Here is a 24,998-nt window from a genome sequence, read left to right on the forward strand (position 1 = left end):
TGTGGCATCCCTCTTTGATGAATCTTGTGGGTCTATGACCGGGGAACACCACAGACGAGTACAGGAGACGTTTCAGTGCAACTGTAACATTCCTGACTGCCCGACAGACGGTAGCCTTGGAAACGTGCTCAGCGTCACCAATATTATACAGAAAGCTCCCGTTTGCAAAAAACCGAAGTGCAATACAAATAATATGTAATGAACTGTGAGCATGTCCGCGATGTGTCACATGCGTAATATATGGCCTGAGGATGTTATTCAAATAAATTATAGATTGTGCTGAGAAACGGTGACGTTCACACAGACAATCATCAGGAAATGATAAAATGTCCAAACGCGCTCTGATCACTCTCTCCCGGCGGAGAGCTCTGCGGAGAATTTGGGCTTCACGATCTACTGGCTCTTCAAGGAAGGGACACGCCATGTCCGACACTTCCTACTGTCAGGTTTCCGACAAAGGGGCGGAGACAGTCAGGGTTAGTTGTAGTAAACCTGCTAGGGGGCAGGTTAGCTTCACGGCGTGTGTCGTCATAGTGACTCACTCAGGCTTCAGCTGAACTCGCTTTGTGAAACCGAAAACCCAGAGTTTTCGTTAACTCAGGGTATACTTACTCAGTTTTTCCACTAAACCGGCTTTCTGAAACAGGGCCCTGTTCTTTGTATTGCCAGCAAATAAACCTGCCTACTTAAGTTAATGTTTTGTCTCGGAGTCCTGCACTTGGGTCCAGCCACTTCCAGTCACACAGCTGATCGTGACACCTTCATTCACTGATTTCAAACAACTTTTCGAATCTTCCAGTTCTGTCCTGTACGCTATATAAGCTGATTTATATAAGCTGAAATTGAAAAATTGAAATTGAAAATTTTCTTTCTAATCTTGTTTTTGACATTTAATATCATGTACATGAAATCATTCATCCATCTGTCTGGTTGAGCCACGTTCTTGGTAATGTAGGAATCTACTTTTGACCAGGAATACATGGAAAATTAAATATGATACTTCTCCATTTTGGGGGTGAAATGTAACTCACTAAACTGTTTTCATGTACTTCATGTGAGCATTTTCATTGTAGATGAATATATACTTTTACTTTATTACACAGCAGAGGCAAATATGTCATATTTACTCACTACAATGACCTAACACCTTCACTGTGTTTAACATTGTTAAAGATTAAATAAGTGCTTCTTAAACATTGTTGTTTCAATGCATATTTTATTCTAACTTCAAATCACCAGACAGCCTAATGTGTGTGTTTTGGCACTCTGGGAGGAAGCTGGAGTAACCTGAAAACCCATACAAGGAGTACGTCCCACCTCCACACAGAAAAGCCTGAGTTAGAGTCAACCAGTAGAACTGAACCAGGAATCTTTTTACCATTGAACCACCAACCATGCTGCCAAATACATGCTGGTATAGTTTTTAATGAAACAGTCCTCTATTGAACAATGGACCCTGTGCTCCAGCTGAACCGTAAGACTTACTTAGAAAACACACACATTCATGTGCACACACACACACCAACGTGTGTCCCCAAAAATTCCTAACACACTTCTACGGATCTGGATTTTTGTGCATCCATAGAACCAGCACATACACAGTATCTTTAATGTAATATACATTTGCTACAACTGAGTGGAAGGTGAGAGGAAAGAGATAGATATCAGATCAATATCAGATATAAACACGTGGTGAACCGAAGGCAGTGGCAGCATAACTAAGTGATGTTAGGGGTCACCACCCATCACTACAAGCTTATTTAAAAAGGGAAATTTTAAGCCAAATGTCTCTTATGTTCTGGGCTCTGCTCAGCTGTTCCACACAGCTTCCAGGTTTGTTGTGTAACTAAGTGTCTCCTATCAATCAGACAATTTTATTATCATTGGTGGTAATTACATTTTGGTCTTTGGCATCAACCAAGCTGAAAATGTTGCATTAAAATCTGTCCTAAACAACTGTTTCTATCTGTAAATGCAGAGGAAAAACAGAAATCAAACCAAGTGCTAATAGGTGAGGGTAGGGACGTAGCTCAACCGGTAACTCAAGAGTTTCACTTTAAGTGGTAAATGTCCTGTATTTGTATAGCACTTTACTCAGTCCCTATGGACGCCAATGCGCTTCACACTACATTCAGTCATTCACACACTGGTGATGGCAGCTACATTGTAGCCACAGCTGCCCTGGGGCGCACTGACATACAAGGCTGCCGGACACTGGCCACCATACCTTCTGATCACCACCAGTAGGCAACGGGTGATGTGTATTGCCCAAGGACGCAACGACTGAGACTGTTGGAGCCTCGAACCGGCAACCTTCCGATTACAAGACGAACTGCAAACACTTGAGCCACGATCGCCCGTAAAGCTCAGCTCTCTCTTCACTACGATAGACAATATAGCCTCTGGATCGCTGCAGTCACAACACCGATCCATCTGCATCGTTCATAATAGAATCTTATGTGTCTTTGTTTGTTGTTGTTTCTCTTTTTGTGAAAGATGCTGGAAGCCAAATTTCCCCCGGAGACAATAAAGACTGAACAGCTCTTCAGAGGTGATTATTCTAGTTTTTAAAATTAAGAAAACATTTTAAAATGACCGTCTTACAGTAAACAGACATCACTGTTGTAGCTATTTGTACAGCAGCTTTGACAAACAAGGCAGTGATTGGTTTAAAGTTCTTTATATCAGATAAAAGAATATTTTGAAAATAATTAGTAAAAAAGCAAAAAACAAACAAATACATGACAGTATCAAATTCTCAAATGTTTATCCAATTAAAAAATTCTCATTGATTAAAATATGACAAACAGACGTGTTGTAATCCTCAGTAACGTCAAACCTTCACCCAGTTGGTCCTGAAACTTTTCTCCTCCAAACCAGACGGAGCAACGACCACAAGAAGAGGGGAAAAGATCATGTTCAATATGAGCATCAAACAACAATATTTATATGAAGTATGAAGAATATGAACGAAGAAAAGCACAACAGGCTACCTGTAAAGTCTGTCACACACTGTACTGCTAGAAAAAACTGAATGTGCTGCTATGACAGAAGATATAGGAACTCACTGTAAAATCATCTCTTCGTGCTTCAGGATGCAGTCATTCTACATATGAGTAACAAAAAACAAACAAAACCACTAAAACAAATTCATTTCTTTTTACATTTCCTCTCATCGTCCACACAGCCACAGATACCAACATTGTCACATTAATAAAGAAAACATGTGGATAAATCTGATCATATTTTTAGCCCCATGTCACCAGTGAAAATATAATAATTTATCAGAGTTGATCAGTTCATGCAGCAAGCACCAAATCAAAGCCATGCTGTGTAGATTCACACAGATGTTGCTTTGCTCGCTGTCTGGATCAGGTGTGTGCAGGTAAAAGGGAAACATCATGGAGGCTCTGTGCAGGTTCACAGCTGCAACTCTGGAGTTTGAGGTTTAGAATCTCACGAATGTTAAAGTACAGATTCTGATCCATCGCCAGGACTAAGAGTGACGCATCTATCCTGCAGCAGGACAGCGAGCCCGAACAGAGAGTCAGAGACATAAAGAGTCCTGCAGCAGATGGTCAGACCCACAGACCTGATCTCAGCATCACGTTGATGTCAGTCTGAGAACACAGGAAGAGACGGAATAAAGAGGACAGAATCCAGGAGAACCAGGAAGAAGCTTCTAACAAACTACCCGTCTGTATGTACTTCCTTTAAAAACAAAACAATTTTTATAAGTAAAGTGCGCTCACACCAGATGGTGACTGATTAAGAATATATATAAAGATATTACTTTTGAAATCATTAAGTATTTGCAGTACTGTAACATCAGACATTCAGTCTGTACATTTAACAGTTACACTGATCATTCACTGATTTCCTTTCATCATTTTACTCAAACTCGTGGTAGAATTTTAAAGTTTAATCTCAAATCTGCTCCTAGATTACAAACCCTCCATGTTTCAAACTGAAGTCTCATCACTCTGAGTTCACACTACAGTCATGTACTGACTTTAAAATAAATGCGTGTTTTTAAGAACAGTGCATATATAAAGTTTTGACAGTAAAACATTAATGGAATAAATTACACCATTTAGTTTCTCACCTTTGGATCTCGAGCTCGTGTCTGACAACTTCTGCACCAGATCATTCCTGTTCATTTTCCTAAAAACCTCCTTGGTCACCTCCACAGTATGTTGGGTGTAGGCCCCGAACATCAGATCCACCAGGTCACAGATGTTGGCATCCTCCAGTTCGCTCTTTGGGATGGGTTTGAGCTCCACCAAAAGCCACTTGAACTTTTTAAGGTCCTTCTTTTCCACATGTTCTAATATTTCCATAATCCGCTCTCTGTCTGATTGGACTGTTAACACCTGGGAACAAACAAAGTGATTTAATAATAACCTTCTTAGAGGATAACTAATAAGTAAACAAAACCATCACACGTGATCATTTTTTAATAACAGGTATAAGTAATGAATTAAGTGAAGCTGTGGTGTGAGGACAGAATCATTTGGTTCTACTTACTTTCTGCATCTGTGCAGACAGATGTTTGTCCACAGTGTTTTCCTCTGAGAAAGGACATAAAAATGAGATTATCTTTACTTGTAAAGTTTTGTAATAAAATAAATACATGATACATATTAAATGAAACAACTTTTCTCTGTAGGGCTTAAAATCTGGGACGCTCCACCAGTCGCTTCAAGAAACTGAAGAAGCTTCTCGGATGAAACGTCTTCAAGAAACTGAAAGACGTCCAGATGCTTTTCTTTCAGAGCTCCTTAGAACACCTGCTGACACTTCCAGTTTCCTGAACATCGTCCCCATTAAGGATAAAACTCTATCCCACCTGTCTTCAGTCAAGTCAGGGACACCAGTTCAGAGCTGCAAACAATAGATATCTGAGAATATCTCAAACTGATCGTCCTCATGTCCACAGAGCCAGCAGCTTCATACAGAAAATGGCACTATGTGGTACAGTTCTATATTTGGTATTTTACCACAAGTTCTGTTGAATTCTTTAACATCTAAAAACATTCGTTAACTGGTGCTAAAAACTGGTGGTAAAAGTAGAACTGACTCGATTTATGCATTTTGACAGTCCAGTCAACAGCATCAGTAGATTTGGAAAAGCTGGTTGGTGCCATTGTTGAATAAGAGCTTATTCATTCATTCTCTGGCATTTTGCAGTACTTCAAATATGAGGTCAGCAACCAAAGGGAACCCACCACAGCCAAACACAAAGTGCAGTTCTTTTTATACACAAATCATGTGAAACATCTTAGCTTGTACTTTACCACTTCTTTGGGATTCATCTGAAAGTGAAACAGATGAACCAGTAAAAACACAGAAACACAGTATTTACTGGGCTGATCTACCAGTAGGCGTTAGCTTTAATAATAACTGTCGTTAGCTGAATACAGCCACAGATGATGTCGTCTTCACTGCCCTGCACTCTCTCTTCATACATGTGAAATATAACAAACTCTCTCTCAGCAGGCTGTTTGTGAAGCTGACTGGCAGACTCGTCACTCTGGTCTTCAGGAACACATCGTGCAACTGGATACTGGACTTCCTGTCAAACAGGCTGCTGTTCAGATTGTTAATCTTCATGAAGTTAGAAGACAACACAACCATCATCACTCTGTTGGAGGAAATCAGCTGTTCAGGAAAAAGCCTGGGACTCACAAACCCCTCCAGCATGATAAGGAAGTGATTCACAGAGGGCTGAATACATGAATATTATATTTATCTCTGTAAAGAAATAAATATAAGCAGGATTGAGTTTAGTGACTCGCTGCCACCGAGAGCTGAGAGACTGAGAGCTCCTCCTTTAGAATGAAAACTTGAAGACAGAACAAAGTATGTAAGCTAACGAAAAGTAAAATTGTGGCGGGAGAAAGGTGTGATTGACTGTTCACTAGGATTCATCAGCGTTCTATGTGTCACATTATATAAAACCACAGAACAGGTAACATTGATGAAGCTACCAGCCGACTGAGAGCTGACAGCAGCTGCTCCCACTGAGGATCCTGCAGCTGTTAATAAATAACAAGGAAAGTTTTTAGTTTCTTAACAAATGTTCAAACTTTTTAACTTTCATTATGCCAGCAAACTGAAACATTAGAGACTCAGTGCCACAAATTAAAACAATTAAATAACTACACCAAAGAATATTCCACTAAACTCTGGTCTACTAAAAAAGAAGAAGAAGAAAATCATTCATTTATAATCTGAGTAAAAGGTTCGTCTAAATGCTCCTTTCGTGTGATATCTTACCTTCAGCTTGACCAGACTCTGGATGGTCATCTGGAATTCAAGAAAAATCAAAATATGGATACTTGACATTAGAGTTAAATATGAAAGTTTCATCTGAATAAAGCTGAGTATTCAAGCAGCTGGTTGCCATGGGAACCCATTCTCTGAAACGCTCTATGCACTGTTGTTGAGCTAATCTGAAGGCCACGTGAAGTTTGTAGCGACTGACTCTGCAGAAAGTTGGAGGCCTCTGTGATTTTACGTGGCCCGTCACTTTGTGGCTGATTGGCTGTCGTTCTTTGTTATAATACCACTAACAGCTGACTGTATGTATAATATTTTGTAGCAAGGGAATTTCACCACAGCACTAATGTTGTGGATTTTCTATGATATATATATGACATATGTACCTGTACACACTGGACATATACTCACATATGTAATCATATATACTTCTATATACTAAATATATACTTATACTGGAGTATTTTTTCTACTCGTTCAAAATCACAAGATCCAAATATTTAGGTCAAAGATTATCTTCAATAATATTAATGAAGTTTGTGCCGTTTATTGTACAAACACATGCTGATCAATACTGTTTGAAAATGTACTATTTAGGATCAATAAGTAACCTTTGACTGTGTTATGGCCAACGGTGACTGGTTCAAACAAAGGTTTCTTTGGCACTGCTAAAGTATGCGCATAGGACACTTTCTCTGCGTTTATCTGTAGCGCCTCACGCTGTGTCCAGCCCTTTCGATGCCTATACGGCAAACAAACCTGCCCCCTGTGCGTGAAGCTGGGATTCTGGTTCTCACCTCAGCCACCAGAAGGCAAGAAAAACCTTTACTCGGCATAGAAAGCAGCTTACGTCTGGCATGCGTACCTGACAAAATTGTCAAATTGATTAACTGTTAACTGCCGTTTTCTCATCAAACGGACAAAGTGAGCCAATTCAACGATGGATGTAAAAGTTATGGGGCAGGGTCAGAAAGTTATGCATCATACGTGGAAGATGAAAAGAAAGAACAAAGGATGAAAGAGTACCCAACGGCAGGCGGAGGGGTCACTGATCCCATATAAGAGGAGGGTCGATATGCCCCGCTCTGCTGCTTCTTCCCTGTCTGTCTGTTGTGTGTCTGTGCTGTTTGTGCTTTGAGGCTCTACACTCCGGGGTTGCTTCGCTTTGCTTGTTCACTTTTTCTGTCATCCTGGTTTATTGTACTGATTTCTGCTGTTCATATGACACTGTTTAATAAACTCTGTTCTAAGAATTCTACTCTTTTCCAGAGGATCTTTTTGAGTGATTGGATTTTAACTGGATCTGAAAAGCTGGACGTCCACAGCATTGGTGGGATAAGGTTATCATACTGGCTTCAAAATGTGCGACTCGACACTTGTTGCACAGGTGGCGTCTTATCACAGGACCACTGAACTCCTGAGAACGAGTGATTCTTTCACATGTTTGTAGAAGAGTCTGCATGTCTTAGTGCTGATTTTATACACCTGAGGCCATGGAAGCGATTTTAACACATGAATGAAAGGATGTGGATGAGCGAGTGAATACTTTTGGAAACATCGTGTCAACCAAACTGCTGCAGACTCTTTTAAGTTTGATGGAAAAAAAACATCTTACATTTGACATTATATGACATACAGTATTTCTTATATTAGTAACAGTGTGGGTAATATTGCTTAATAACCACTGACCTGCTTGAATTTCACATTTCCATAGTGGCTCATCAGCTGGTTCACCATCAGCTGGGTGAGTGTGCACCAGTGTAAGTATGAGTTCACTGCCTGGATTCTTAACGTACACCTCATAGAAGTTTTGCCTATTGTATCTGAGGGTTAACTCCTGTGTTTGAAAAACAAAAACAAAGGAACTTTAAAATACCTCTGTGAGCGCGCACACACACACACACACACACACACACACACACACACACACACACACACACACACACACACACAGTTGTGGTTCTTACATCTGGCTATTAGTACAGAAATGGAGCCTCCAAGTTTTACATTTTACTTTTTAAATCTTCTTATTTAAATATATTTGATGGACAAAGTGTAGGTAAGAGACTAAAGATAAAAAGACAGTTTATCTGTGGACTTGTGATATTATTTAGATGCAGTAAGACAGATGTAAGTGATTTTCAGTCAAAACAATGTTGAGGCTCAGACTTTGAGTTTTTTAAATATGCTCTAATATGACCTGAGCACTTGCCCTTTGACCTTGTTCACATCAAGAGTTTCATAATAAACTAAAACTAAAACAAAAATACCCAGAAAAATGTGAACTGGCATAAAAACATAATGACCTACAGACCTTTTTACTCAGTTTAATCACATTTGTTTTCGTTTTTTTTAATTATTATTCTTTTTAAATACACAACTTCTTACTTTCCTTATCTATCAGGTCATTTTGGGAAAAGGTGATGGCATTTAAATGAGCCATTTAAAAAAATAGCAGCACACTAATATAATTACTTTGCAACTCAATGTTTTAACTTAAGAGTTTTAGGATTTTCTTCAGAACTTGATTTTCCTGAAACACTAATGTTGACTTTTACCATTATTTTATGTTCTTCAGGTAAAACTATCATCAGCACCTGAAGAAGACTGAAATACAGCATCAAACACTGCTGTGTTAAAGTGTGTGCAGCTGTGCTAACAAAGACAGCTGATAGTCCCTGGTGTGATGGCCCTCACCTCACTGACTCAGCCAATGCAAAGACACACGTATGTTTCAGAGCAGCCGTGTCATTCTGGCTAAAATAAGGCCTGATGTGTTTTCTGCCAACAAGGTTTCGATCCACATGTAGCACAAACTTTACAAACTTTACCTTCGGCTGAATTTTTGCACTTGTGTTGTCGGCTTTGAGGCTGAAAAGACGCTCGGTTTGCAGGTACTGGTCTGGGGGATGCTTTATGATTTTTTTAAAGTTCAAATGGGATTTTGTCTCATCATTTTTCTCACGATATTTCTCAGCAATTTCCTGTTTAAGAAGAAAAAAGGAAAAAGAAAAAGCAAAATAACCAATAATAGGTGTTAACTTCACACCCACTTACACCATCTGTGTTTGAAATGACATTTATAACCAAGCAATAAGATTTTTGTGAGAGAGTATTATGGTCTGCTGGAAAAGAAAAAGGGAGGAAAAAGTCACATTAATGAGAATAAAGTCAGAGATTGTTGTGAAATATTGTGTCAAACTCTGAGAGGGAGAGTATCACCATGTGAAGGTGATCAACATTTTGCATCTTCATGGGTGCTTTGTGAACTCTCGGGTTAATAACAAGTGACTAATTTTTAATAATCAGAGTTTTGTTATATGAAGTCTGTATGATGTAATATTATAAACTCTGGTCTGGATCCAAATAATCTCCAGATTACAGTGAAGAGATTTATCAGCAAAGTGACTCTCACAGGTGCTGCTGATGTTAAAAGAAAAACTATGATTAAAAAAATCTTCCTATAATCAAACAGAAGAGATTTATTGTAGCAATAGAGACATTTTTACAATTGGCTTCAATATAAAACACATTTTTCTTTCAGTGTCTCTTTTGTCTTTTGTCAGTCGGTCCTAATGTTTGGAATCTTGTCCTGTTTCACATCATTAAGATGTTCAGTTACCTGTTCCAGAGCAGGATCCTGCCGTATCAGGTAGACGTGGAGTTTGAGGAACGATGTGTTGGGTTTATAGTACATCAACATGTAACAGCTGATTTTTGGAGGAAATATGAAACGTATCAGAGCCGCTATCATCGAGAAATTTGGCTCAGTTAACTTGACATGTGTTGGTGTGACCTCAGACACTTTTTCCACAACATCTCCACAGTCATCTATGTGAAGGACTGCAAACGTGTCCAATATGTCAGGGATGTCATCTGCAGGAGAACACAACAACACAAACATGGTGAGAAGAACAGTTTATAACAGTTTGTGCGCTCACTGTCAGAAATGTCAAACATCTGAAAGTCTTCCTTCATGTCCTCTTACCGATGCAGATCCAGTGTGGCAGGTGAACTTCATTTAACTTCCCAGCAGTGACTGTGACGTCCATCAGAGGACCTGCAGGCATGTATTGTCTGCTCTCCATCCTCTCCATGTGTCCCTCCCAAGATCTAAACTGGTACTGAAAGCTGGTCTTTCCCTTACAGACCCAGCGCAAGCCCGACACTCTGCATTCAAAGTGTCCTGCTGCAGACTGAAGGCTGAAACAGGAATTAAATACACACTCATGAAGGAACAACAGAGTGAATGGAAACACAGAGAGTAGTCGTGTGAATCGGATGCAAAATGAAGAATTTCCTCTGGGAATAAATCCAAAGCTGAACTGTTTCCTGTAGTTCCAGTTTGCTGTGCTGCAGCATTCAGGAAGTTGATTTACCTGTAAGTTGGAGCCTCGTCTGCATCTGTACTGTTCACCTCAGGTTCAAGTTTAGTCCAATCACTGCAGTCCTGCTGCAGAGGACAGTCTCTTTAGTCAATAAGTACACATGTTTATAAAGAAAGAAACTTTAGCAATAAATGGATGAATGGAAGGGATTACCGTCAGGCTCTGACAACCTTCAAGCTCTGAACTTCTTTCAGTTTTTCGTCCTTGTTGAGACACAAAGAATTCAAATGAATGATGTTATGCTGACATATAAAATCATCCTCTAACTGTCCACATGTTTGCTGTTTGATCACTTTATGCTGTGCAGTGCTGCTTCAACATCAGAACAACATGTTCAGCAGGACGTGCAGCTGAGTGACGTCTAAGATGATCAAAAGCTGATGAATCCAAATATTCTCACCAGTGATGTCAGAACAAGACAGAGACAGAGAGAAAGGTTGGATTCAGCTCTGATCATTTATGCAAAGTTACTTTTGGACGTCTGTTGTGTTTCCTGTTTATTTTAATGTTTGTTGATTAGAAGTTGTTTAAACAAGTTTATTGTAAATTATGAAAATCTGTTTATTAAACTTTGTTTGGTCTCACCTGAGCTGCTCTCTGACAGCCTCAGCATCAGATCAGGTCTGTTCATGTCTGTTAAAACCTCCATGGTCGCCTCCACAGACTGATGACCAAGTTTATCCACCATCAGATCCACAAGGTCTTCTGTCCTGTTTGGATACCGGTACCTCTCCATTTGTGGCAGGCTCATCTTAAAGCACGTGAACGGCAGCAACTGCTTGAATTTCTTTAGATCCTTTTGACTGAATTCATTCAGTGTTTTGAAGAGAATCTGTCTGACAGCTTCCTGTTCTTTTTCCTGTAAAACCAAAACAATGTATTAAGTTACTGTATAATATCTCTGTTGGACGATTTAAAGATTTCTTTTTATTTATTTCCAGAGAAACTGAAATAGAAATATCAAATATTAATAAAAAGATGTCTTCATTAATATTTATGTTTCAGAACGATCACCGACGAGACAGCTGGCGGTTTTGATATTTAACTTTGTGTATTTATGAACTTTAGTTTCATGAAAAAAAGTATTGTTTCCTTTCCATCAGTACTAAAACCTAAATGTCCTTTTTTCTGGAATTAAAGTCTTTGTAAAGTTAAAGACAAAGAAAAATCTAAAGATGTCATTTCCTGGTTTTATCGTCAGGAGTAGATCCTTCACTCTGTCGTCAGTGGAAACATTATTGCTGCAGACTCCACATTAACACTGTGAGAAGCATCCAGTTTCAGAGATGCTTCGTCTGTTTCATCGTGTTTAATGTTCAAGATGAGGATGATTTACAGCCTGAATCTACTGAATGAAAGCTGAGTTAAAGTCACACTCACTCTCTTCAACAGTGCAGCTCCATGTTCATCCACAGAGTGTTTCTCTGAGGAGGAAAGACATTTACAATCAACTCTGAGGATTCAAACATCATCACACATCCAAGTAGAATCAGCCTTCAGACGACACAGATGATTTAAAAGAGAAAATCATGTGAAACTAAATAAAATGACATAAGAACCCAACAAAGAAACCCTCCATCCTGTCCAACCAAAGTAACTGGGGGTTCCCAGCTGTGATAATGAGAGAGGGTACACCTGTCCACCTCAGGTTTTAAACAGACAGACAACCTTTCACACCCACATTTAATTTAGAACCAGCAATAAAGCCAACAAGCATGTGTTTGGACTGGAAACCAGAGCACTCTGAGGAAAAGCATGCAGGCACAGGGAGAACATGCAAACTCCACACAGAAAGGTTCCAGCCAACCAGGAGGCTCAAACACACAACCTTCATGCTGTGAGGACACAGTGCTAACCACTGCACCACCATGACACCAGCAACACAAAAACCTGTTGATGACACAGTTTACACTCATGCATGTTGGTCTTACCTCTGGATGCTGAGCTGCTCTCTGGTAACTTCTGCACCAGATCAGTTCTGTTCATGTGCATGAAAACTTCTCTGGTCACCTCCACAGACTGATGACCAAGTTCATCCACCATCAGATTCACTACATCTGCTCTGGTTGATGATGGACTCTGTGATTTGTATGACAGACTCATCCAAATAAAAATTGACTCCAGGAATCTCTTGAACTCCTCGAGCTCAAATCATTCGAAGCTTCCAAAAGCAGTTGTTTCACAGCTGCCACCATTGCCACCTGGAAAAGTCATTCAATTTGCAGGACATTTATTTATCCATTTTATCCAAATAAGCTCTTTTAGAAAGTTCAGTATGATTTCTCATAACCACAAAAAAGCAGAAATCATGAGAAAAATGAGTCAACATGAGAACTGATGATACTTTAGTCCTCTGACTTTCAGCCTGCTGTCTTGTACTGAATCAGAGATGTGACATGACTCACTTTGTGGATCAGTGCAGAGCGTCGTTCATCCACAGAGTGTTTCTCTGAGGAGAAAAGTGCTCAAAGTCACTCACAAGAGACTTACTTACCAACTGACAGTTGTATAATCTTCAACATTACATTTAAAGCTCAACCATGATAGACACTGTTTGTGTTATTCAGTCTCTCAGACTGAAGGAGTCACTTTTTGTCATTTTTTTGTTCCTTGAACACTCATAAATTCTGATTTGGACAACAATCTGTCTTTTCTCTACAATATTTTTATGAAAGACAAAAACTTTACTTATGAGACATCTTAACCACCAGAGTTTATTTAACTTATTTCCTCTTTGTTGTCTTACTTTTGGGTTCTGGGCTGCAGTCTGACGGCCTCTGAGCCAGATCAGTCCCCTTCATCTCGTTTAAACCCTCCATGGTCTTCTCCACTGACCGCTCACCGTAAGTCAGGACCATGAAAAACACCGTGTCCTGCAGGTCTGTCCTCATGTAGATGATTCTTTGGATGTCTGACTAATGTTTGTAATGAATTTTACGCAGGACTTCCTTGAAAACCTCAAGTTCCCAGTAACTCAGACCAGCCAGGGTTTCCAAAATCTGCTGAATAACAGACGCCAACGTTTCTACCTGAGAAAAAAAAAGGTAAATGCGACTTTTCTCCAGGTTTTTTTTTCCATCTCATCAACGTCTCATAAATGTTTAGATTACACCAGACACAGTTACAAGCAAATGATGTAAGTGATAATTACACACCTGATTAACATTTATTCCAACCTGATGAATTTAATCTTTCTGTTTATCTTTTCTACATGTAGGAGTTTTTTAAACTGAACATGTTCAGTGAACGCTGCATCATTTAAATACAGTCATAGGTGATATTACTCACTTTCTGGCTCAGCGCAGCCCAGTATTCATCCACAAAGAGTTTCTCTGGGAGAAATATTACAATATCATGGTTACCATGAGAAAAGAAAGTGTAGTATCCCCACAGCAGACTCGTCCACAGTTTAATGCTTTTCAGCACAATCTTTATTCATACTTACACTCGGTTGCTGTTACAAACACACACAGCTGCAGCTTTTCAGCCGCCACAACAACAACTCTCAGGATCAGGTACAGATTTTAAAGGCGATGCTGGCAAAGTTAGAAAGGTGCCGGCTGTGAACAACACCTCATCTATCTATTACTTCATTTGTTCTCTTTAGGCTCCACAATGATTGTCTGTCTAGTGTCTGTCGTCCACCTTAAATCCATTCATAACTTATTTAACGTCAGGGTTAATGATCAGAAAACAATTAAGTGTGTAAGGAAAGAATTTAGTCGTTTGTAATCTTAATATTAATGTCTGTGTTTTATTTAACAATATCTATTATTAAACACTTCAGTGAAGAAAATCCTCCTGCCTTCTTTCAGGAAGACAAAAAAACTTCCATTGTTCAGTTTTTGTGACTTGGTTCAAAGATTTTGAATCAACTCTTGATAATTTTTTTTATTAGGGATAATTATTCTCTTACCTTTGAGTCCTGAGCTGCTCTCTGACAGCCTCTGCACCAGATCAGTTCTCTGCATGTCCCTGAAAACATCAATGGTTACCTCCACAGACTGTTGGCCACATGTTTGCACCATCGCGTTCACTATATGTTTTCTGTTTGTACTCGGTGGGAATTGTGGAAGGCCCCTCTGAAAACATGTGAACTGCAGGAACCACATGAACTCCTTGAGACCCTGATCACTCAAATCCTCCCGTGTTTCTAGAAGCAGATCTTTAACAGCTGCCATTGTTGCAACCTGGAAAATTCAAACATTCATAAAGAAAAATTAAATATTAATGTTTCTGTTGCTGTTTTAAATATTAAAACTAATTGAAATCACGTTTTCTCTAAAAAATTTAATATAAAAAAGCCAAAATTTATAAAGAAAATATATCATTTCCACACTAAGACTTTTTTTGGCATTTCTGATAATGTATGATTTTTCTGATGATCACCTAAAACACTCAGACACTGTGCAAACGAGCTGGCCCCAGTGTTTTCTGGCATCTTCAACTCCTCACTGCAGGCATGTCATGTGCCTGCCTGCTTCAAGTCCTCTACCATAATCCCTGTCCCCAAGAAACCTAGGATCACTGGACTAAATGACTACAGACCCGTGGCTCTGACATCTGTGGTCATGAAGTCATTTGAGCGCCTGGTTCTCTCCTATCTCAAGACCCTCACGGCCCCCCTCCTGGACCCCCTGCAGTTTGCATACAGAGCCAACAGGTCTGTAGACGACGCCATCAACATGGCCCTACACTTCATCCTGCAGCATCTGGACTCCCCAGGAACCTACGCCAGGATCCTGTTTGTGGACTTCAGCTCTGCCTTCAACACCATCCTTCCAGACCATCTCCAAGGCAAGCTTTCCCAGATGAATGTGCCTGATCCCATCTGCCGGTGGATCACTGACTTCCTGTCGGACAGGAAGCAGCACGTGAAGCTGGGAAAGAATGTCTCGGACTCCCGGACCATCAGCACCAGCTCCCCTCAGGGCTGTGTTCTTTCTCCTCTGCTCTTCTCCCTGTACACCAACTGCTGCACCTCCACCCACCAGTCTGTCAAGCTAATCAAGTTTGCAGATGACACCACCGTTATTGGACTCATCTCGGACAGGGATGAGTCTGCCTACAGGAGGGAGGTTGAACGTCTGGTGTCCTGGTGCAGCCACAACAACCTGGTGCTGAATGCCCAGAAGACAGTGGAGATTATTGTGGACTTCAGGAAGCACACAGCCCCACTCCCCCCCATCATCCTGACTGACACCCCCATCACCTCTGTGGACTCATTCCGCTTCCTGGGTACCACCATCACCCAGGACCTGAAGTGGGAGCCCACCATCACCTCCGTCATTAAGAAAGCCCAGCAGAGGATGTACTTCCTGAGGCAGCTGAAGAAATTCAACCTGCCAACACGGACGATGATGCAATTCTACACTGCAATCATCGAGTCCATCCTCACCTCCTCCATCACCGTGTGGTACGCTGGAGCCACTATCAGGGACAAACAGAGACTGCAGCGTGTTGTGCGCTCTGCTGAGAAGGTGATTGGCTGCAGACTCCCATCTCTGCAGGACCTGTACACCTCCAGGACACTGGGGCGTGCAGCTCGGATCTCAGCTGACCCTTCACACCCTGGACACAGTCTGTTTGACCTGCTCCCCTCAGGCAGGAGGCTCCGGTCCATTCGCACCAGAACCTCTCGCCATAAGAACAGTTTCTTCCCCTCTGCTGTTGGACACATGAACAATAACCATATGACTGTCCCCGCCACTAACACATGACCCTACGCTGTGTCACTGCATCATTCCATGTTTGGCACTGATCACCACCTGCACTCATGTATATATCTTTCTACATAGCACTTTTAATTCTTATTCTTATTTTTATTTTCATGTCTATTTAAGCATTTATGACAGTATGTTTGCACTGAAGCACCGCAGCAATTTCCTAATGTTGTAAACCTGCTCAACATTTGGCAATAAAACCCTTCTGATTCTTCTGATTCTGATTCTGATTCTGATTCTGAAAACACAGATACATTTAGTAACGAGGGCCTGAGCATTCACAGTGTGAAGACCTTGTTGTGTATTCACTATTATTATTATTATTGTTTGTGAAGGTTCTCAGTCATCCAGGTCATCGTAGTCTAAGGAGCTTAGAAAGAAAAGTGTCTGGACTTCTTTAAGTTGCTTGAAGACGTTTCACCTCTCATCCGAGAAGCTTCTTGAAGACCATGGCATGAAGACCATCACTGGATTCAGGCCAACCAACAGCAGGGGAGCTGAGGGAGGTGAGAATAGAGCCAACGAGTTGAATCTGTTTTTCAATAGATTCAACACCACAGTGTCTGCTCACTCCCCCACAACCTCACCTGTAGTCAGCCTGGAATCCAGAGCCACACCACTGTGCCAGCCTCTCTCTTCACATGTTGCCTCCTGTGAGATTCCTGACAGCCCTCCCCCACCCATCACCTTCACTCAATACCAGGTTGAGATGCAAATGAGGAGACTTCACTCAGGCAAGTCTGCTGGACCAGACGGAGTGAGTCCCCTTGTCCTCAAGGCCTGTGCCCCCCAGCTGTGTGGAGTCTTTCATAAACTGTTTATGCTGAGTCTGAGTCTGCAGAGGGTCCCGGTGATGTGGAAGACATCATGCCTCGTCCCTGTACCAAAGACGCCACGTCCCAGTGGCCCCCAGGATTACAGGCCCGTGGCACTGACCTCCCACATCATGAAGACCCTGGAAAGGCTCATCCTGGACCAGCTGCGACCCATTGTAAGACCACATCTGGATCCCCTTCAGTTTGCTTATCAGCCTCGTCTCGGAACTGAGGACGCCATCATCTACCTGCTCAATCGTGTACACCCATCTGGACCAGCCGGCGAGCACTGTGAGGGTCATGTTTTTTGACTTTTCCAGTGCTTTCAACAGCATCAGGCCGACCCTCCTGGGTGATAAGTTAGCAGCGATGCAGGTGGATGCTTCTCTGGTGTCCTGGATTGTTGATTACCTGACAGGAAGACCACAATATGTACGTCTCCCACAGTGTGTGTCTGACAAGGTGATCAGCCACACAGGGGCACCACAGGGGACTGTCCTCTCCCCCTTCCTCTTCACCCTCTACACCACAGACTTCAGCCACTGCACAGAGACCTGCCATCTTCAGAAGTTTTCTGATGACTCTGCGGTGGTTGGATGCATCAGCAGGGATGATGAGACAGAGTACCGGGCTGTGATCGACTCCTTTGTCACGTGGTGTGAGCAGAATCATCTGCAGCTCAACGTGGCAAAGACCAAGGAACTGATCGTGGACTTCAGGAAGACCAGGAAACACTTGAGCCCTGTTTCAATCCAGGGGGTCAGTGTTGACATTGTGGAGGACTATAAATACCTTGGAGTACACATTGACAATAAACTGGACTGGGCTAAAAACACCACAGCACTTTACAGGAAGGGCCAGAGTCGTCTCTATTTTTTGAGGCGACTGAGGTCCTTCAGCATCTGCCAGAAAATGCTGAGGATTTTCTATGAGTCTGTTGTGGCCAGTGCGATCCTCTATGCTGTTGCATGCTGGGGGAGCAGGCTGAGGGTCGCAGATGCCAACAGACTTAATAAACTAATCCGTAAGGCCAGCAATGTTGTGGGGATGGAGCTGGACACCCTCAAGGTGGTGTCGGAGAGGCGGATGCTGTCCAAGATAAAGACAATGTTGGATAACACCTCCCACCCACTCCATGACATGTTGGTCAGTCACAGGAGCACGTTCAGTGAGAGACTGAGATTACCGAAAAGCACCACTGAACGACACAGGAAATCATTCCTGCCTGTGGCCATCTCCCTGTACAACGCATCCACTTAACACACTGGTTACTGCAACAACTACACATGTTTCTTTTCCAACTATTTATTTATGAGTGACTTATGTATGTACAGTGGGGCAAAAAAGTATTTAGTCAGCCACCGATTGTGCAAGTTCCCCCACCTAAAATGATGACAGAGGTCAGTAATTTGCACCAGAGGTACACTTCAACTGTGAGAGACAGAATGTGAAAAAAAAATCCATGAATCCACATGGTAGGATTTGTAAAGAATTTATTCGTAAATCAGGGTGGAAAATAAGTATTTGGTCACCTCAAACAAGGAAAATCTCTGGCTCTCACAGACCTGTAACGTCTTCTGTAAGAAGCTTTTCTGTCCCCCACTCGTTACCTGTATGAATGGCACCTGTTTGAACTCATCATCTGTATAAAAGACACCTGTCCACAGCCTCAAACAGTCAGACTCCAAACTCCGCCATGGCCAAGACCAAAGAGCTTTCGAAGGACACCAGGAAAAGTATTGTAGACCTGCACCAGACTGGGAAGAGTGAATCTACAATAGGCAAGCAGCTTGGTGTGAAAAAATCAACTGTGGGAGCAATCATCAGAAAATGGAAGACATACAAGACCACTGATAATCTCCCTCGATCTGGGGCTCCACGCAAGATCTCATCCCGTGGGGTCAAAATGATCATGAGAACGGTGAGCAAAGATCCCAGAACCACACGGGGGGGCCTGGTGAATGACCTGCAGAGAGCTGGGACCAAAGTAACAAAGGTCACCATCAGTAACACACTACAACGGCAGGGAATCAAATCCCGCAGTGCCAGACGTGTTCCGCTGCTGAAGCCAGTGCATGTCCAGGCCCGTCTGAAGTTTGCCAGAGAGCACATGGATGATACAGCAGAGGATTGGGAGAATGTCATGTGGTCAGATGAAACCAAAGTAGAACTTTTTGGTATAAACTCAACTCGTTGTGTTTGGAGGAAGAAGAATACTGAGTTGCATCCCAAGAACACCATACCTACTGTGAAGCATGGGGGTGGAAACATCATGCTATGGGGCTGTTTTTCTGCCAAGGGGACAGGACGACTGATCCGTGTTAAGGACAGAATGAATGGGGCCATGTATCATGAGATTTTGAGCCAAAACCTCCTTCCATCAGTGAGAACTTTGAAGATGAAACGAGGCTGGGTCTTCCAACATGACAATGATCCAAAACACACCGCCCGGGCAACAAAGGAGTGGCTCCGTAAGAAGCATTTGAAAGTCCTGGAGTGGCCTAGCCAGTCTCCAGACCTCAACCCCATAGAAAATCTGTGGCGGGAGTTGAAAGTCCGTGTTGCTCGGCGACAGCCCCAAAACATCACTGCTCTCGAGAAGATCTGCATGGAGGAATGGGCCAAAATACCAGCTACTGTGTGTGCAAACCTGGTAAAGACCTATAGTAAACGTTTGACCTCTGTTATTGCCAACAAAGGTTATGTTACAAAGTATTGAGTTGTATTTTTGTTATTGACCAAATACTTATTTTCCACCCTGATTTACGAATAAATTCTTTACAAATCCTACCATGTGGATTCATGGATTTATTTTCACATTCTGTCTCTCACAGTTGAAGTGTACCTCTGGTGCAAATTACTGACCTCTGTCATCATTTTAGGTGGGGGAACTTGCACAATCGGTGGCTGACTAAATACTTTTTTGCCCCACTGTATGTATGTATGTATATATATGTATATATTGTACTATTCTTAGTTAGTGTATTGTCTGTCTTGTCTTAATGTTGGTTTAAAATGGAGCACTGTAACAAAAAATAATTTCCCCCAGGGATCAATAAAGTATTCTGATTCTGATTCTGATTCTTCAGTTCTAGGATCAAATGGTGGAGAGTCCCAGATTTAAACCCAGTGGGAGTTTCCCCCCAAAGACGGACGAAGGACCCCCTGATGATCCTCTACCTAATCACATGAGCCAAGGTGTGAAAACGGGTGTGGGTCACAATCAGCCAGGGTTTCAGGTGAGCTCAATGTGAAACCTGGCCCCACCCTATCATGTGATTTCCTGAGGTCAGACGCCCCAGGATGTGAGTGGGCGTTAAGGCGTCTGGGAAGGATCTCAGAACTGGATTATAGATGGCAGAGAGTTGGTGTCATAAGCTGTGTGTACATTGGCATCCTCGAGGATGCCAATGTACACACGGACAGACAGGACAGATGGTTTGAAAGAGGAGTGAAAGAAGCCATTTCTGTCCACTGTGAGCGACCATCTTTGAACAGTGGCGGTGGTTTACGACACCAACTGTCTGCCATCTATAATCCAGTGTTGAGATCCTTCCCAGACGCCTTAACACCCACTCACATGCTTTTCTTTCCAAGCTTCTTAGACCACTATTATTATTATTATTCAGGCAAATGAACCACTTTTTTTAGGACACACATATAACTGAGAATTGGATAAGAAGGGCCTCTGCCTTTGACCACCACTCAGTACATGTTAAACCCACCCACTGCACTGCCCCCTGCAGGTGGTGGGCCTACAGGACGATGGGCCCGAGCCACCCAAAGAGCTATCCAGTCTAATTGATTACATTATGATTGTCATTCTGCATCTTACTGAATAAAAGCTGAGCTCTGCACAGAGAGGATGAGGGACAATGCTCGCTTTGTGGATCAGTGCAGACAGATGTTCATCCAGTTGTTTTTCTAATACAAAGAGGAAATAAAAGAAATAGAAATAGTTTTTTAACTACTCATTTTCTCATTTCAAATCTTTCTGTTGACATTATGAACATATGTTGAGAACAAGTTTTGGTATTTTTAACTATTTACTTACTTGTTGGCTCTGAGCTGCTGTCTGACAGCTGCTGAGTCAGATCCGTCATCTTCATCTCCATGGTTTTCTTTACTGACTGTTGGCCATAAGCCTGTAACATTAAAAACACTGTGTCCTGCGGGTCTGCCACCTTCAGCAACCTCCATGGGACGGCTGAGTTATATTTCCTCTTGAGGCCTTTCTTTAAGTCCATGAGCTCGCTGTCACTCAGATTCCCCAGTGTCTCTGAAAGCAGCTGAATGAGAGACTCCATCGTTTCTACCTGGCAAAAACAGAGGTCACATGACAGACATGTGCAATTCAAATGGTTGTTCCACCTCTGATTAACAGAAAATTGTTCAGTTTGTTAAAGGAAGATTCATTTTCAACATGATACTTTTCAAAGCCCGAAAATACAACTTTTCACCTCTGACCCATTTTCAGGCATGAAAGTTGTCTTTTATACTGCCATGACTGAATTTCTGCAATCCTTCTTATCCACTGCAAACCTATTGCAACTATTATATCATGATGAGATGCTGTGGGTGAGGACACGTTCAAGTGCAGCAGTAGAGACACCACAATGTTTGGAGCAGGGGCGATTTTAGCCCATTTTCGGGGGTGCTGAATGAATCAAAGCACCCCCAAAGATTTCTTACTTTTTTTGACAATATTTGCTGTTTGTGTGACACACTGCTAAAAATATAAAAAGCATACAGTACTTGGTTGAGACATAACATTTTAACAACAAAAGTATAGATAACCCCTCCCAAAATGGTTTGTTCCAGCTCCCCCCTCCTCTGGCTCTGGCGCTCTTGCTGCCAGAGCGATGGTGGCTGAGACGCAGGGGAGTGGAGGTGTAAGTGCCTGGCTTAAAACAGGACATATTAGCTGCATTTAACCTTCAGTTGCTCTTTATATAGTTAGGTAGGAGTCAGGCCATGTTTCTTTTTAGCTGAAAAACATTACACCAGGCAAGGGCGTAGATTTGGTTTTGGCATTGGTGGGGACGGATGATTCAACCACCGAACCCTGCCCTGTTTCTTTTTTTCCCCTTTTTGTCTTTGCTTCTTGATAAAAGGAGAAGTATACTTGCCTACATATGCTATTCTACATGCTTTTAAACCATTTAAAATCACAACTCATAGTTTTATATGTGAATGATATAATGTTAAATTACTATTAAACAAATGACTGACTAAGTATTTCAGGCTTTAGTTCAGCCATATTCCATATAAATCAGGTATCATACAAAAATAAAAACAGCTTCAAATACTGTCATGACAATAAAAGAATATGACTTTAAGGACTTAACAACATTACTTCAGTTATAGCACACCAACATCTCTGATACATTAGCACTAAGGGAACACTGAATGACCTGCTGGTTTTTGTCCATAAAACTACTCATCTCAGATTACCACAAAGTAAAAGATCTCTCAGCAAGATTATGCAACATTTTAGGCACTATTGCCCCGATCAAGTCAGTGAGCTGAGATTTTCTATTCTAAACATGAACTACTGTTACAGCAACATGGACTACTGGTGTCCCACACAACTCAATGTCCACTGTGTGAAGCAGCCAAACACATGCCTGCTCCTCTCGTTAACTGAGATAAACTGCTGGCATATTGGTTTTACATCTATACTGTCCAGTCTCTCCTGGTGGACACACAGCAGCATTGTTTAATCTCATTTGAGTCATTGTTGACCGTAGCCAACTTTTTAGTCTTCTGAGAGCACTGAAGCTTCTTTCAGCCTCAGTACCTGCGTTCTATCCTCAGATTAAAATTATTATTAAGTGCCTGATGTGCCTCATGTTTGGCCCTGGCTCTTCCCCTCTGACTGCACTAGGACATATTGCCACCTGATAAAATAACACACTGATTCGTGCCATATAAAACGTGAGACGTGTCAATTCAGATTCTTTGTCAAATACACTAATGAATCAATTTACATCAGCAGCCTAACAATTGTCATGATAATAAATACTATTTAATCTACAGCACCAAATCATCAGTCAGTCACCTGTGAGCTCACCTCTCCACCTCTGTCTGAGCTACAACATGGCAGAGCTGCCTCTGTCACCTGATCAATAACAGTGAGACATTCCACATACATGCAGTCACACATGTGCTTCAAATACAGTCATGAACCAACAAGTCATCATCAAATTTCACCTGTGATCTTGTATCACCATTGCTCTCTGAGCTTTGTGTTGGTTCTGCTGTCACCTGACAAATAGGACATACATGACAATAAGAATAAAATGTGGAGCTGCTTCAGTGTTTCTGTGACTTTGTGCAGATCTTGACTGATCAGTAATGTTTGTAGGCTGAGTGCATTTTTAAAACAATGTGTGCAAACTGCACTACAAGGTGGATATTTGCAAAAGCATGACTTCCTCATGACATCTTGTCTCAAAAATTAACCCTATGAATACGTCAGTGCCATTAGGATGTAATTATTGTGTCACCAACATTTTAACGTTAGACATATAATTCTAACAGCCTCTGTAAACTAATACTGTTCGAGGCTGCCGTTTTCTCTGACAGTTTCAATCAAAATTAGAAATGCTGCTCTGAGACTGAGAGAACTAATAGTGCTGCCTGTTGTGCAGTTAGTTTCCAAAACACGTTATTCATGGTTACATACAATTTTAGACTGATGTGGGCCAAAGCCTAGCACAGCCTGTAACGTTATTGTGACGGACACATTTTATGAGTTAATTTGGCTTTAAGTGACTTGCAGGTTTCTTTGAAAAATACTTTCTTATATCCAGGTTCTTCCTTTTTGCTGCCATCCTCCTCTCCTGCAGGCTTGCAGCTGCTAAAACTAAACAGAGCTCCCTGAAAGGCTCAGCCAATCACATTGGCCATATTTGTCACATGAGGTAGGACTCCAGTAGAGAACGTAATTTAACCCTTTCTGCACCGCTGGGTGAATGAGACGCTGACAGATCTTTTTTTTTTTTCTTTTCTTTCTATCGGGTTTGATTTTCTTTACTCGAATAGATCAAATTATTGGTGGGGACATGTCCCTTCCGTCCATGCCAAATCTACGCCCTTGCTCCTTAGACTATCTGGGATAATAAATTTCATATTGCATGCATATATGTCTACCAATTAAATCTGGCCTGAGGTCTGCCATGTTTTAAATTCAGTTATTTCTCTCAGAAATTTGAGATCAAAATTACGACTGTGTTACCTTTATACTGTCACTAGTTAGTGCAAATAGCTCAATGGGACATAGAAACCTTTAAATTAAATTCCATCACCTGATATATATTCTCAAATAATATCAAAGCTTTGAAAGCTGTTTACGGTCAGAATTTTTTGAAAACTGTAATTGTAAATAAATTCAAACAATTGAGCTTCTCTCTCTGTGTTAAATATAATTCCCCAAAGCAATGATAACTTCATTGTATCCACAGAACGGAGTTCCAAGCTCGAGTGAATAAATAACTACTTGATATCTTCAGTGGCACAGGAGACGAGTGGACATCATATTTCTTGCAATGATGCAATAAATGACTTTGCCTCTAGAAAAACTAGAAAACAGGTTCAAAGAAGAGGGAGGAGAAAAGTAGAGTTATGTTTGATTCCTAAACCGTGTTTGATATCTTGTTTTGGGAAGCTCAGGTAGATATTATTGGCTCATCATTCAAACCCTTTTTACTGCAGACAGGCACAGTGCAATACTCATTACACTAGAATTTAAAATCTGACATTTTACTTGATGCCAGAGGAGAGTCCTG

The 24,998-nt window shown here is 41.5% G+C and overlaps 1 protein-coding gene and 1 long non-coding RNA gene across 4 annotated transcripts; one reads left to right on the top strand and one right to left on the bottom strand.

Annotated features, from left to right (window-relative positions):
- Positions 1-2,544: 2,544 nt before the first annotated feature.
- On the bottom strand, positions 2,545-12,744 carry LOC113032831 (uncharacterized). Of its 3 annotated transcripts, none has more exons than XM_080308571.1 (14): positions 12,602-12,744; positions 12,051-12,094; positions 11,256-11,529; positions 10,824-10,873; positions 10,662-10,732; positions 10,271-10,485; positions 9,905-10,158; positions 9,114-9,266; positions 7,972-8,119; positions 6,280-6,309; positions 5,991-6,038; positions 4,528-4,571; positions 4,106-4,373; positions 2,545-3,620 (listed from the first exon to the last, which is right to left on the bottom strand). In XM_080308571.1, the coding sequence occupies exons 1-14, from the start codon at positions 12,711-12,713 to the stop codon at positions 3,616-3,618; spliced, it is 1,716 nt and encodes a 571-aa protein (XP_080164697.1). In that variant the 5' UTR covers positions 12,714-12,744; the 3' UTR covers positions 2,545-3,615. The 3 variants fall into 3 exon arrangements, with proteins under 3 accessions (XP_080164697.1, XP_080164696.1, XP_080164698.1); XM_080308570.1 differs by having other exon boundaries at positions 10,662-10,735; XM_080308572.1 differs by lacking the exon at positions 5,991-6,038 and having other exon boundaries at positions 10,662-10,735.
- Positions 10,116-11,030, top strand: LOC113032835 (uncharacterized). The gene is made up of 4 exons (XR_003273944.2): positions 10,116-10,187; positions 10,279-10,348; positions 10,432-10,663; positions 10,978-11,030. It is a non-coding gene; the product is annotated as an uncharacterized LOC113032835 (long non-coding RNA).
- Positions 12,745-24,998: the final 12,254 nt, after the last annotated feature.

This window comes from Astatotilapia calliptera, chromosome 11 (assembly GCF_964374335.1).
Source record: "Astatotilapia calliptera chromosome 11, fAstCal68.1, whole genome shotgun sequence".
Taxonomy (NCBI): Eukaryota; Metazoa; Chordata; class Actinopteri; order Cichliformes; family Cichlidae; genus Astatotilapia; species Astatotilapia calliptera.